The 15,752-nt window shown below is 41.5% G+C and overlaps 1 protein-coding gene across 3 annotated transcripts in view; it reads left to right on the forward strand.

Annotated features, from left to right (window-relative positions):
• The window catches only part of VIT (vitrin), a 119,061-nt gene that overhangs the window by 13,849 nt on the left and 89,460 nt on the right, over positions 1-15,752 (forward strand). For all 3 annotated transcript variants that reach the window (XM_070476818.1, XM_070476824.1, XM_070476827.1), the window contains exon 2: positions 11,816-11,885. In XM_070476818.1, the coding sequence (XP_070332919.1) occupies positions 11,834-11,885 (52 nt within the window). In that variant the 5' untranslated portion in view covers positions 11,816-11,833. The remainder of the gene's footprint in view (positions 1-11,815; positions 11,886-15,752) is intronic.

Here is a 15,752-nt window from a genome sequence, read left to right on the forward strand (position 1 = left end):
TGGCATTTCGGGCTGAGCGATTCTTTTTCAGCGGTTGTTTATTTGGCTGTGTGGGGTCTAAGTTGTGTCATGTGGGATCTTTTATTGTGCTGTGAGAGCTCGGTAGTTGCAGCTCGTGGGCTTAGCTGCTCTGCGGCAGGTAGGATCTTAGTTCTCCAACCAGGGATCAAACCTGCATCTCCTGCGTTGCAAAGTGAATTCTTAACCACTGGGCCACCTAGGAAGTCCCTGAATAATTCTTTGTTGTGGAGGTTGTCCTGCATGCTGTAGGATCTTTAGCAGCATCCCTGGTCTCTACCTGCTAGATGCCAATAGCATCTCCACCCCAGGTTGTGACAACCAGAAATGGTCTTCAAACTTTGACAAGTCTTCCCTGGGAGGCAAAATCACCCCTTGTCGTGAACCATGGTCACAAGTACATCAAGAACTCCACAGGGACATTCTGACAGCATGATTTCAGGGTCTCCTTCTCCCATTTTTCTACCCAGAGCATCCCAGGCATACAGACCATGTTTTTCTTTCTCAGTGGCTGCCACGGTTCTTGGATGTGAGCTGTGTGATCTCAGGCAAGTCACTTCACTGCCCTGAATTATAGGAATGATAATGTAGATAATACCTACATCTGCCTCCAGAGGATCTTAGGTGGTTTGGATGAGAGAATTGTTGAGAAAACACTCTGCAGATTCTGATATAAACCCATATCATTACAGTCTTCCCTAGTTGAATTCACTGGATGGCCAGGCACGGTGAGTTAGAAAGCAGTCTGGAATAATCTTTCAGCCATAAGCCCCCCCAAAAAGGGAAATTTGTTATCTCACAGAATGGGTAGTCCAGGGGTAGGCCCAGCCTCCAGGCACGAGACCATCAGAGATCCAGCTCCATTTCTCTGATTCCTTTGGCTGCCTTCCTCCTTTTTGTGCTGGCTTTTCCCTCAGTCTAACTTGCCTCATGGTCACAACACGGCTGCCAGCATACTGGTAACAACCCATCCCCTTATTAATTTCCAACAAGAGAACCTTATCCTGAAAAACAAAGAATTTAAGTTTTCCCTTTCCATTGGTCTGATTCAACTTGGGACACAGCCCACCCCTTGAGTAGTCAATGGTCAACTGGCGAGGGCCCTGTGCTGATGGGCTCAAGCTTACAGTCCTGAAGCAATCACCAGCTAGGTGGAATATATACATATATGGAATCATCCTTGGCATAGACTTGGAGTCAGATCCACAACAGAAGCTGGGGATGGACCAGCTTCCTTGGAGCCGTCTGGTGGCATGCACTCCCTTTAACAAGTTGGGGTTGTGTTAGGAAGGAGGACGCCAGCTAGCAGGCACTCTGCCAGGCAATCAACCGTGTCCAGTCCAGACAGCTTGACTCAGATTCTAAGCACATCTTCAAGGAGTCTGGTGTATTCTTAGGAGCCAAGATACTGAGAAAAAGCAAAATTTTCCCTGCCTTCCTTGCCTGATTGACTTGCACTTTTCTTCAGGCATTTCCTTGAGATAAAAGAATGAAAGAACTGGAACAAGAAGGGAAATAAGAAAAACCACTATCCTCTCTGGCTCATTCCCTTTCTTCACAGAATCCTCGGGTTTGTAACAGTGACCACTGATGTCATGGCAACAGGAAATGCAGTGTTATGGGCTTAGTCCAAAAGAATACGATCTGTATAAACTTTTACATGCAGGCTGAGGCCACCTCCCCATTGTAAAGGCCCCTCGTACCAGCCTTCCTTTTTCCATCCTCACCAGATCAACCCACATCACTGACAAATGGCTGAGGCTTTATATCAGGCAGAGGTGGAGAAAGCAAGGCTGCAGATGTGGCCTCCCCCCATTCAGAGATGTCTGTCCTCAAGGGATTTTTGGCATTTTGAAAATATAGCACAAGCCTCTCATAACTACTAAATGTTTCCAAATGAACACTGGTTCTTTCTGCCTTGTAGACAAAGGGCATTGTTAGGTGCTCCCCCACGTAGCACCATAGCTCAGACAAACACTAGCCTTACATAAATCCTACATATCCACTAGGGTAGATTTTCTTCAAGTGAGTGGCTCGTGAAAGCCTCGAGGGGGCTTATTAAAAATGATGAATGCAAAAATAATTTTTAAGCCTTCCATGTCTCCCTATTGCCTAAAGGATCAATTCCACATTCTTCAGGCATGACATTCAAGGCTGACATGGCCCCTTCTTTCCTAACAGTCTGACTTCTCTCCCACCCTGGCCCAGCAGCTCCCAGTTCCTGAAGCTCCTCTGTCTCTTATGTCCTGTCCTTCCCTCACCCCTTGTTGTTTTCCAATCTCCAGTTAAGTTCATTGAAGCCTCTTCCAATCCTCATGCCCCAGGACTATTAATCATCTACCCTTTATGCCATCACCATATCCCCGACAGCAGAAGTTCTGAATTCTGATTGCACAGCGGAGTCACCTGGGGAACTTTAAAACAATATTGATTTCAACTCAGACCAACCAAATCAGAATGTAGATGAGGGAAGCGCACTTGCTTATTATGAAATATCTATGCCAAGTAGTGAAATGAAATACTGGACCTCTGCACTCAGAATACCTGGTTTGAATTCCAACTCCTCCTCTTTCCAGGTTATGACCTTGGGCAAAGCACTTAACTTCTGCATGCTTTCAATTCCTTACCTTTCAAATTAAGGCAAGAATAGCCCCCACTTTGTTGGGTTGTTGTGAAGATTAAATGAGTTAATACATTACTGGCACTTAGCATGTGCTCAATTAATGCTAGTTATAATGAATGCAGCAGTTTGTTTCTAGAAGACCTAAAGCAACTTGATAAAACCTGACCCTTCTTCCTCTCTGCTGAGCATAGGGTACACACATGATTTTTTTTAATGATTAAATGCATGCATGAATGCAGATGAATTATGATTTCAGGAGATTGGGAAGATGTAAATAGAAGTGGCCCATGAGCAAACCGTGAAAAACAGACAGGTGTGAGAGGCAGATGAGGGGTGGTAACATATTCCAAAAAGAACAGTAATAAGAGCATGAGCTAAGACTCCAATGTGCAAAGTGTAGAGAAAGGACCAAAAGTCTGGGGTGTGCTAGGGTCAAAGGAGAGGATTACAGAAGCGACCTGCAGTGAGACAGTTCGCAAAGTATTATAAGTTGGACCATTTCATGAAAAGTTCATTCAGGAATTTGGGCTTTATTCTGCAGAGGATGAATGGACTGTGAAGAATTTGGAGGAGGTGAATGCATAGTCAGAGCTGTGTTTTAGGAAGGTGATCCTTTCCAACTAGAGGGAAAGGTGATCTGGAGCAAAAAAAAAGGCAAGGGGAGGATTCGGAGGTTACTGTAGCTTCTCACTGGTACCAACACTGTCTATGTTAAGCCTTCCCAAGAGAGATCATTTTATCAATTTGTTTTATTAACATATGTGCACAGGTTAAAGATTTGAATGGAAGAAAACTGTAAAATGCGCTCCTATCTCTGATCACCATTTATCCAGTTCTCTTTCCCTGAAGCAACCACTGCTACTGAAATTAAAAAGATCAGAGGGGTGCGATGGGGAGGGAGGTAGGAGAGATGCTCAAGTGGGAGGGGACTTGGGTAAACCTGATTCATGTTGATGTTTGGTAGAAACCAACACAATACTGTAAAGCAATTATCTTTCAGTTAAAAATAAATACAGCAAAAATATTATAAGAGAGTCCTATGAATAACTGGGCTTACCTGGTGGCTCAGATGGTAAAAAATCTACTTACAAGGTAGGAGACTCAGGTTCAATCCCTGGGTCAGGAAGATCCCCTGGAAAAGGGAATGGCTATCCACTCCAGTATTCTTGCCTGGAGAATCCCACAGACAGAGGAACCTGGTGGGCTACAGTCCATAGGGTCACAAGGAGTCAAAAAACAACTGAGCAACTAACACTTCAACTTTTTTCATGAGTAACTGTACACCAACAAATTGGATAATCTAGATGAAATGAACAAATTCCTAAAAACACAAAACCTACTGAGACTAAACTATGAATAGAAAATCTGAATAGTTCTACAGCTAGTAAGGAGAATGAATCAGTAATCAAAAATCTTACAACAAAGAAAAGCTCTGAACCTGATTCTTTCACTAATGAGCTCTACTAAACATTTAAAGAAGAACTAATATCAATTTCTTCTCAAACTTTCTCTAAAAATTGAAAATTATGGGACACTTTCTAATTCATCCTATGAGGCCAGCATTACATGGATACCAAAACAAAGATGCCACAAGAAAAGGAAAGCACAGTTTCCCATATCAATACAATATCTCTTATGAACACTGATTGCAAAAAATCCTCAACAAAATATTAACAAACTGAATTCACTAGCATATTAAGATAATTATACACCATGACCAAATTGGATTGATTCTTATAATACAAGGATGGTTACATACACAAGAATCAATTAATATAATATGCCATGTTAACAGAATGAAGGAGAAAAATACAACACAATCATCTCAATTGAAGCAGAAAAAACACCTGACAAAATTCAACACCATTTCATGATAAAAATTCTCAAAAAACTAGATAAAGGAGAAAGCAAAATCACCCTAATAAAAGCCATACATGAAAAATCCACAACAAATGTTGTACTCAATGGTGAAAGACTGAAAGTGTTCCCTCTAAGATAAGGAGAAAGGCAAAGATGCCTGCTTTCACTACTTCTGTTCAACACAGTACTGGGAGTTCTAGCCAGAGCAATTAGGCAAGAAAAATAAGTAAAAATACAGTCCACTTTAACCTATGCACATGAAAAGGAAGAAATAAAATTGTCTCTGTTTGTAGATAATGTGACCTTGTATATAGAAAATCCTAAGGATTCTACAACAAAACTGTAGAACTAATAAATGAATTCAGCAAAGTAGTAGGATCCAACATCAATACACAAAAGTCAGTTGCATTTCTATACACTAACAATGAACAATCGGAAAAAGAAATTAAGGAAACAATTCCATTTACAGTAGTAACAAAAAGAATAAAATACTTAGGAATTAAACTTAACCAAGGAAGTAAAAGACTTGTATAATGAAAACTCTAGAACATTAATTACTGAAAGAAACTAAAAAAGGTATAAACAAGTGGGAACATCACATGTTCATGAATTGGAAGACTTAGCATTGTTAAGATATCAATTCTATCCAAAGCAATCTACATATTCAGTGCACTATCAAAATCCCAATGACACTTTTTGCTGAAATGAAAAAAAAATACAAAAATGTATATGGAATATTGAAGGACCCCAAATAGCTAAAGCAATCTTGAAAAAGAAGAGAAGGGTTGTAGGACTAGCATAGATACAGACATACACACCAATGGAACAGAATAGAAAGCCCCCAAATTAACCCTCATATATATATGGTTAAATGATTTTCTTGCCAAGACCATTCAATTGGGAAAAGGCAGTCTCTCCAACAAATGGTGCCAGGAAAAGTGGATATCCACACACAAAAGAAAAAAGTTGGACCCTTACCAAATACCATATGCAAAAATTAACTCAAGTGGATCAAAGATCTAAATGTAAGACCTAAAACTATTAAACTCTTAAAAGAAAACATAGGACAAGAGCATCACAACGTTGGATTTGGTAATGATTTCTTGAATATGGCACCCAAAAGCATAGACAACAAAAGAACAAAATAAGCAAATTGAATTTGATGAAAATTTAAACATTTTCTGCACCAAATAATACTATTCAAAAGAATAAAAAGACAACCCCATCGAATGGGAAAAAACATTTGCAGATCGTATATCTGATAAGGGATTAATATCCAGAAAGTATAGAGAAACTTCTAAAATTCAACAACAATCAAAACACAATCTAATAAAAAACTGGGCAAAGGACTCCAACTGACATTTCTCCAAAGAAGATGTACAAATGGCCAATAAGCACACGAAAAGATGTTCAACATCACTAATCATTAGGGAAATGCAAATCACAACTACAATGAGATACCACCTCCCACCAATTAGGATGACCTCCCTGTAGCTCACATAGTAAAGAATCTGCCTGCAATACAGGAGACCTGGATTTAATCCCTGCATCGGAAAGATCCTCTGGAGAAGGGAATGGCAACCCACTCCAGTATTCTTGCCTGGAGAATCCCACAGACAGAGGAACCTGGTGGGCTACAGTCCATGGGGTCACAAAGAGTCGGACACGACTAAGCAGCTAACACTACCACTACTACTATCAAAAGAAACAGAAAATAAGTGCTGGGAAAATGTAGAAACACTAGAACCTTTGTACACATATTAGTGGGAATGTAAAGTAATACAGCTACTCTGGAAAACAGTATGGAGTTTCCACAAAAAAAAAAATTAAAAATATAATTACCATATGATCCAACAATTTCAATTCTGGGTATAGACATAAAAGAATTGAAGACAGGGTCTCAAATATTCTTACACCCATGTACATAGCAACTTTATTCACAATAACTAAAGCACAAAAGCAACCCATGTGTCCATCAGTGGATAAATAGATGAGGAAAATATGGTATATACCCACAATGGAATTATTCAGCCAAAAAAAGGAAAGAAATTCTGACATACGCTACAATATGAGTGAACCTTAAGAACATTATGCTATTTGAAATAGGCTAGTCACAAAAAGAAAATACTGTGTATCATAGAGCCAGAAACTAGAATGGCAATTTCCAGGAGCTGGGGAAAGGGGAAGAATGGGGAGTTACTGTTTAATGGATCTGGAGTTTCAATTTTACAGACAAGAAGAATTCTTGAGATGGATAATGGTGATGATAGCATTTTATGGATGTATTTAATATTGCTGAAGTGTACACTTAAATATGGTTAAGATGAATTTTACATTTTTGTATTTTACCATACTTTTTTAAAAATGGAGGAAAAACACTGAAGAACCACACAAAATAGGGTGGCATTATATTTATTACCAATGACTGGCTCTTTTCCAATTCTAGGCAGCAAGAGATTTAATTAAATTGGCTGGCTACTCTATTTATGCATACTTTTATCTCACAATCAGCCTTCCTTTACCTTACCAGAACTTCATATTCAGAACTCTATATTACACCTCACAATTTATAAATCTATGAATCAGTAACTCATTCTTTTGGAAACCTCTATTGTTCTGTTTTTGCTAGAAACCTGGTGAGCACATGAGATAGTAAGTTTCCAACATCACCGTGTAACCCACAGCTGCTTGACATTGAACTGCCTGCAGAAACTGTTTAACAATACTGGTGGTCATCCTTATCTCATTTCTATAAAGGCTAAGAAAGGGTTTGAATTTATTTCACACATTTCAAAAGGCATATTTACACTTGAAATGTGTAAGTAAATGAGCCAAGCAAAGAGAGAAAATCCAGTGGTAAGAAAGAAACCTCAGAACATCCTGATTCTAAGAGACCAGAGTGATTCTGGTTGCGGTCCACTGCTGATGAGTCAGCACTTGTGGGATATTTCCTCTGGGGTTAGTATGTTTCCTGGAATCCTGTTGTTTTTTATCCATCCACCCCTTTGTATGAAGGTCAGGTCTATCATGACTTCTTAAGTTGTAGGACAGATCTAAGCCCTTTTCTCTGGAATTCCATCTTCCCTTTGTTTGTTGACTGTTAATAATGCTTATTGAAATATAATCCACATGTCATAAAATACACCTCTGGAAGTATACAATTCAGTAGCTTTTAGAGTATTCACAGATTGTCTTCGTTTTGTTTCCTTTCTTAATTTCCTTGGGAAAAGAAAAAGCCCTAACTACTCACTCATGGATTAAATATATTTATCAAGCCCATAAAAGAGCAAATAAAAATTCCTGCCTTCATGGAGCTTGCATTCCAGTGTAGAACACAGACAATAAATAAATACAATAAGCAAAGTACAGAGTATGTCAGAGGTGGTAAGTGACTGAAAAAAAAAAAAGACAATAGGGAAAGGATGATGCTGGTGGTACTCAGTCGTGTCCAACTCTTGGGACCCCATGGACTATAGCCTGCCAGGCTCCTCTGTCCATGGGATTTTTCCAGCCAAGAGCACTGGAGTGGATTGCCATTTCCTTCTCCAGGAGATCTTCCCAACTCACAGATTGAACTTGCGTCTCTTGCATTGGCTGGTGAATTCTTTACCACCTGCACCACTTGGTAGGCTGTGTCAATTGATGGTGGGTGGGAGAGGGATTGCAATTTTAAGTTAAGTGATTAGGGGAAATCTCAGGAGAAGATAACATTTAGCAAAGACCTGAAAGAAATGAGGGAGTAAACCCTGCTCTGATCTGGGGGAAGGCCATCCAGGTCGAGTTAACAGTAAGTGCAGAGACCCTACAGAGAAGGCAGTGGCACCCCACTCCAGTACTCTTGCCTGGAAAACCCCATGGATGGAGGAGCCTGGTGGGCTGCAATCCATGGGTTCGCTAAGAGTCTGGCACGGCTGAACGACTTCACTTTTAGTTTTCACTTTCATGCATTGGAGAAGGAAGTGGCAACCCACTCCAGTACTCTTGCCTGGAAAACCCCGTGGACGGAGAAGCCTGGTGGGCTGCCATCTACAGGGTTGCACAGAGTCAGACATGACTGAAGTGACTTAGCGGCAGCGGAGGAGACCCTGAAGGGAGAGGTGTGCCCAGAGCTTATTAAGTGAGAAGGAGAATGGAGGGAAGAGAGGTCAGAGGGCCAACGGTGGCCAAATCTCATGGGGTCCTGAGCCACTTGCCAGGATTTTGGCTTTTCTTCTAAGAGAACCACAGAAGTTTTGATCTGAGGAATACCATGAACTGATTTGCTTTGAAGAGTATCACAGCAGCGGCTGTGTGGACTTCAGTTTGCAGGGGCAGAAGGAGACAGCCTAGTTAGGAGGCTAATTGCTTTAATCCAGGTGAGAGGGGGCATGGCCTGGACCAGATGGGAATGGTAAAGATAGGATGAAGTGGTCAGAGTCTGGATAAATTATGAACGTAGAGTCAACAGTCTTGGTTGATGGAAAAGATGTGCAGGACAAGAGAAAGAGAAATCTAGAATGACTCACAGACAAAGCAACCCAGATGTACACTGACAGGTATGGATGGACAAAGACATTGCGGTACGTATACACAATGGAATATTACTCAGCTATAAAAAGGAGCACACTTGAATTGGTTCTAATGAGGTGAATGAACCTAGAGCCTATTACACAAAGTGAAGTCAAAAAGAGAAAAACAAATATCATGTATTAATACATATATATGGAATCTAGGAAGATGGTACTGATGAACCCATTTGCAGAGCAGCAGTGGAAATGCAGACATAGAGAAGAGACTGTGGACACGCTGTGGGAAGGAGAGGGTAGGACAAATGGAAAAAGTAGCATGGAAACATATAAATCATCATATGCAAAATAGAGAGTCAGTGGGAATTTGCTGGATGACTCAGGGAGCTCAAAGCAGTGCTCTGTGACAACCTAGAAGAGTGGCATGGGGTGGGATGTGGGAAGGAGATTCAGGCGGGAGGGGAAGGGGACCTATGGATATCTTGGCTGATTCGTGGTGGACGTATGGCAGTAGCCAACACAATATTGTAAAGCAACTATCCTTCAATGAAAGAATAAATTGATTTAAAAAAAATTTTAAAGTCCAGTGCCAGATGGCAACAGCCAATTGGTGAAGCTAGTTAGGTGGGTCAGGAAGCAGATTAATATACTGCATTTATCCCAACAGGAGGGTGAAAATTTTAAGCCTGAAAACATGTGAGCTGATCTGCAGCTTCTCAAACTAGTAAAACACACAAAAAAAATTTGACTTGTTATCACATTATTTCCAAAATATGACCCAGCTAGTTAAGTATCAAATTGCTGATCATACACAGGGTATGATTATTTCTATTTTGAAGGAAAAAACCATTTTCCTTTTACTTAGCTAGTGGTCAACTACCTTAATTGGGAAATTTAACACATTACAGCTGTTGCTGGAAATTAGCAAAGGGACAGTTCTGCTTGAGGTTACTCTTGCTGCCTAATTTGTTTGTAATAAAGCCTTTCAACTACCATTTTTATTTAAGTTGATAGTATCAAGTGCTTGTATTACTATCCTAGCTATAATCTAATAACTGCTTTTTGTTAATAAACTCTGCAAAGAAGTGTATCTATTTATTAATTATATGCTTGCTCTAGACTTAGCTAGCATCAGATTGTGTTTCTCTCTTTCCAAATCTCCAGGCAGTGACATCACTTTGGTGACTTCAAAATCACCCATGGTGGGAGGATTTATGCCATAGAAATTGACAAATGCTTTAAATCAGAACTTCTTTTCCAGACAGCAGGTTTCCTAGCACACCAGTGGACATAGCAGGGGGTAGAGTTATGAATGCCAGCTAAAACCTAAAAGCCACTCAGCAGTGGCAGGCGGGAGGTGAGGGGGTGGGGAGTGAATATAGTGGGGGCCATCTGCCCCAGAGAGGAGGAGAGCTTTATCACTGACATTGTTTAGAATTGCTAGTTTATAAGGATAATAAAGAGCAGACCAACTTTAAGTCTTTAAATTCTCTATAGACCATATTCTTCCATATGGCCTAAGCCCAGGGTAGATCCTTCCCACCTACTGCCACCTCCATTCTAATCCTACTCACTGCCTGGTTACCATATGTGTAACCTCTAATTTACCTTTGTAAGCCTTTGTTTCCTCATTTGTTCAACGGGGATCATAAAATCTGCTACTTTGCTTGCTGTGCAGATTCTAGACAATATAGTATGCACAGTATTCATTCAATTAATGGTGGTATGAATAAACCTAACATTTCCTCATAGTCTTAAGAGAAGTTGGAACCTCTATGGATCAATAGCATCTTTGTATCCACTGTGCTTTTCAACCTCTGAGCATCTTTAAATGCTGTTCACCTCAACTTGGAGCCACTTCGTCTCCTATTTTCATCTCTCAGAGTTAACCCAATTGCTGCCACCTTCACGAGACTTTCTCTTATTCCCACAGCTGACATAATCTCTCTTTCCTCTAAAATTCTTGGGGACTTCTTGACAACTCTCTGGATTAGAATCTGAATTTTAACAAGATCCCCAGATATGTACATAAAGTTTTAGGAAGCCTTGTTCTAAATCACTCAAACTTGGCTGTACATTGGAATTACCTGTGGAGTTTTGAAAAAGCCTGATGCCTAGATAGATCCCACTCTCAAGAGATTCTGATTCAGTTAGTCTGAGATGCAGCCCAGGCATCAGGGCCTTTCAAAACTCCCAGATGATACTAATATGTGGCTAATTTTGAGAATTACTGGTCCACAAACTCCCCTTATTCTCCCTTTAGGGGCCTGCACACTCTCTAATGTTAGGGTCATTTCTGTCCACGTATGTTTTCTCACTTTGCTATCAAACTGTGTCTTTTAAGAGCAGAACTATTTTTTAATTCAACTTTTATAAACTCATCACTAGGCATATAATAGCAGTTTGGTAAATGTTTATTGAAAAAACAGTGAATGAATTGCTTTTGTAATCTAGAACAGTTTGTAATCTAAAAGTGTTCTGTAAATGCCGTAAGTGTGACTTTTGTCCTAATTGGAAGGCTGGTTGAGCATATCCAGGAAATTGCGGAATTATTTCCTCTTTAGTCTAAGACCACATCTCTGAAGAAGAGGCGGCTGGCGGCTAGAATGGGTTTTCTGAGAAGTGCCTCTCTGGGTACCAGGACAGCCGACCTCCGCCGTCTCCATGTGTTGTTTACAGAGAGCCACAGCTTGAAATCTTAAGACTCCAGAGGGCAATGCAAAAAGAGGCAGCCCCTCCCTACACTCTGTGCATGCAATTCAGAACTCTTGGCTGAAACACGATGATGTTATTGTTTCTTCCTCTCTAGGGTGCCATTTTGATATTTATGGGGATTGTTGTCCTCACTATGAAGGCATCTGTTATTGAAATGTTCCTTGGTAAGTACTTTTATATGTGTATCTGGATACGCTTTTAACATTCTCCTAATGTCCAAAGAATCTTGCCAAGAGGTTTAATCCAAGACAGAGCATATAAACAGTTCAGTGTATCTTTTTAGGATAAACATTTTGGAGAGATGTTTAACTGAGAATGTTAACTGTAGATTACATTTAGGATGTATGTCTATATATTTTTTTACATAAAGCAAGTATATATTGCAGATGTATGTCTACATATTACATATTAAGCATACATACATAAACACATATTTGTGTGTGTGTATATTATTCAGCAAGTGGCAAGTATTTCAGATAAAGTATATTGACAGATTCTGAATTTAGGAACCTTATTTCTTAATTTCTCAAAAAAATAATTCTTATCTCTGATGTGACTTTGTTGTTGTTCAGATGCTGAGTCCGAATTTTTGTGAACCCATGGACTGCAGCATGCCAGGGTTCCCTGTCCTTCACTATCTCCCAGAGTTTGCTCAAACTCATGTCCATTGAGTTGGTGATGCCATCCAATCATCATATCCTCTGTCATTCCCTTGTCCTCTTGCCTTCAATTTTTCCCATCATCCGGGTCTTTTCCTTATGGCTCAGCTGGTAAAGAATCTGCCTGCAATGTGGGAGACCTGGGTTCGATCCCTGGGTTGGGAAGATCTCCCGGAGAAGGGAAAGGCTACCCACTCCAGTATTCTGGCCTGGAGAATTCCATGGACTGTATAGTCCATGGTGTCACAAAGAGTCGGACATGACTGAGCAACTTTCACACACACACACACACACACACACACACACAGGGTCTTTTTCAGTGAGTCAGCTCTTCTCATCAGGTGGCCAAAACATTGGAGCTTCAGCTTCAGCATCAGTCCTTCCAGTGAATATTCAGGGCTGACTTCCTTTAGGATTGACTAGTTTGACCTCCTTGCAATCCAAGGGACTCTCAAGAGTCTTCTCCAACACCACAGTTCAGAAGCACCAATTCTTCAGTGCTCAGCCTTCTTTATGGTCCAGCTCTCACATCCTACCATACATGACTCACATGTATGACTCACATGTATGACATACATGACTACCAGAAAAACCATAGCTTTGACTATACAGACCTTTGTCGAAAAAGTAATGTCTCTGCTTTGCAATTTGCTATCTAGGTGTACCATTGGCAACTCATACTTTAGGAGATGAAATCCTTTAAACTTATCACCAGAGAACACAATTTGGGGTAGGCCCTTAAGGAGCAACAAGTAAGCCTGCTGAAAGAAGGAAAAGTGATGATGGGTTTGGCACTCAGCCCAAGAGTAATCTTCTGTTAATCTTGACCCTATAGGACCATGGCCACTCTGTGTCTTATAGGCCATTGTGAAGCTATTACCAGGGAAGGGTACAAAGGCCTTTTAGACGGTATTCGTTTGCTAGAGCAGCCATAACAAAATACCACAAACTCGGTGTCTTGGAACAATGAAATTTTATTCTTTCACAATTCTAGAGGCTAGAAGTCCAAAATCAAGGTGTCAGCAGGGCCAATTCCTTTAGAAAGAAATATGTTCTATGCCTCTCTTCTAGCTGCTCGTAGTTTGCTGGCAATCTTTGGCATATCTTGGCCTCACCCCAATCTATGCCTTCACCTTCACATGGCATTCTCCCTCTGAGTGTGTCTGTATCTATATGCAAATTTCCTCCTTTAAAACCCCAGTCTTATTGGATTAGGAGCCCAGTATGACCTCACCTTTGGGCTTCCCGGTGACTCAGTGGTGAGGAATCTACCTGCCAATGCTCATGTCAGGGGTTCAATACCTGGGTCAGGAAGATCCCCTGGAAAAGAAAATAGCAACCCACTCCATTTTCCTCCCCAGAAAATTCCATGGACAGAGGAGCATGGCAGGCTATAGTCCATGGAGTCACAAAGAGTCGGACACGACTGAGCCCACACATGACTTCATCCTAACTTAACTAATTACATCTGCAACCACTCTATCTACAATCAAGGTCACATTCTGAGGTTTTGGGGGCCAGGACTTCAACATGAAGTCCTATGAATGTAGGAAGTAGGGAAGGGACCCAATTCAACCCACAATACACTCAGAATGCACAAGGTCTGTGCAGAGGGAGTCTACACAGCAGAACTGAGGGCTGGAGGAGAAAGAGGTGACACAGCTGGAAAGGCAAGGGGATTCCTGGCATGCTGGTAGGAGACTGGGCTAGGAGGCTAGGGGAATCTTGTCCTGACTCCACCACTAACTGAGCAAGGAATATTCATGTTAAGAGCACAGGGTCCTTCGTTCCCACCTTGCCCTTCTGAGAGGCTGTCTGTGTCCCCTGTACTAACCTGTAGATTAGTAGAGGTGGACACGGTGGGATGGAGGTGGGGCAGGAGGTCAGGAATAGGAAGGATTTAGCCACAGTAAAACAAACAGAACAAAACAGAAACCCTGAGGCCAGCTCCCATTTGCCATGTCCCCCACATTGTGAACCAAGAAGAACTTGACTGTCCTTCTTTGACCTGCCCTTCTACAAAATCCATTTCTGCTCAGGGTTGGCTCATCCCAAAAGTAAGAAATCAAAGTGGAAAAAGGAGATTCCTATTACAAAGTTCTTTCTCTATGTCCTTACATGCCCCCCTCCCTACCATCTTTTGATGCATCTGCTTGTCTCCATCCCAGGACCATTTCTCTCAAGTTCCCCATAACTCTCTTCAGTACAGTGACAGCCTCCCTGTCCCACATCCTTATCCAACTCATTCTCCACCACACCCCGATTAATCTCCCTAAAGCCCGTATCTGATTCCACTCTCCTGATTTAACACTCAATGTTTTCCTTCTGTCTTTACGGTGGAGCCCAGGCCTCTTAAAGCACTTTGCTTGCTGACAAGGCCTCCCTGATATGGCTCTTTCCATCCTTTCCTGCTCTCCTCTCAACCACAGAGACCAATCCTGGCTTCCAGGGACCTGGAATGTGCCGATCCTCTCATTCCCCTGGAAGTTGAGTCATTTACTTCCCAGACTTTGACTATGTGGTTCCCTGTCCTAGAATATTCTTCCTCTCACCCCCACACATCCTAACGGTCCTCCAGAAAGCTTCCTCTGCCCTCCAATTGATCAGACCATCTTCCTGCGAGCTTCCCTGGAGCCCTGTATTGATTATAACCTCGTCATATTGTATTCACCTCATCAGGAGTCTGCTACCCCGACACTCACTGAGCATCACCAAGCGCAGGATCTGTGTCTTGCTCATTGTTGCATTTTAAGTCCTCAGCACATCTTACAGGCACTCAAGAAACATTGCCAAATAAAGCATTCTCTCAGGGATGTTGGATATTTCGGGTTTCAGAGTCTGAGTCTGAGTCTGCACACCACAATTCCTATGTGTGAGTTTTTCCCCCACACCAAGTGATTCCTCAACTCCAGCTGGGTGTCCGACAACTCAGTTCAATTCTGACACCATCTACCTGGAGATAGCATCAGATTCCACAGGTAAAGGCTCAGTCTCACACACACACACACACACACTCTAGATGCCAACTGCAAGTCAGGTTCTCACTTGCTCTTCTGACAGATTGGCCACAAATCAGAGGTTCCCATGACCTGTTCCTTGGGTTTGATTAATTTTCTGGAGCAGCTCACAGACCTCAGGAAACTAGTTTATTCACTAGATTATCAATTTATTACAAAGATATAAAGGATACAAATCAACAGCCAGATAAAAGAGACACATAGGGCAAGGTACTGAACAAAGGAGCTTCTGTCCCCACGGAATTTGGGCCCAGCACAGTGGCACATGAAAGAGCTCTGGTTTCTCAACATGGAAGCCCTTTGAACCCCCTCTTTTGGGATTTTCATGGAGGCTTCATTACATAGACATGATTGA

Source organism: Odocoileus virginianus, chromosome 2 (genome assembly GCF_023699985.2).
Source record: "Odocoileus virginianus isolate 20LAN1187 ecotype Illinois chromosome 2, Ovbor_1.2, whole genome shotgun sequence".
NCBI lineage: Eukaryota > Metazoa > Chordata > Mammalia > Artiodactyla > Cervidae > Odocoileus > Odocoileus virginianus.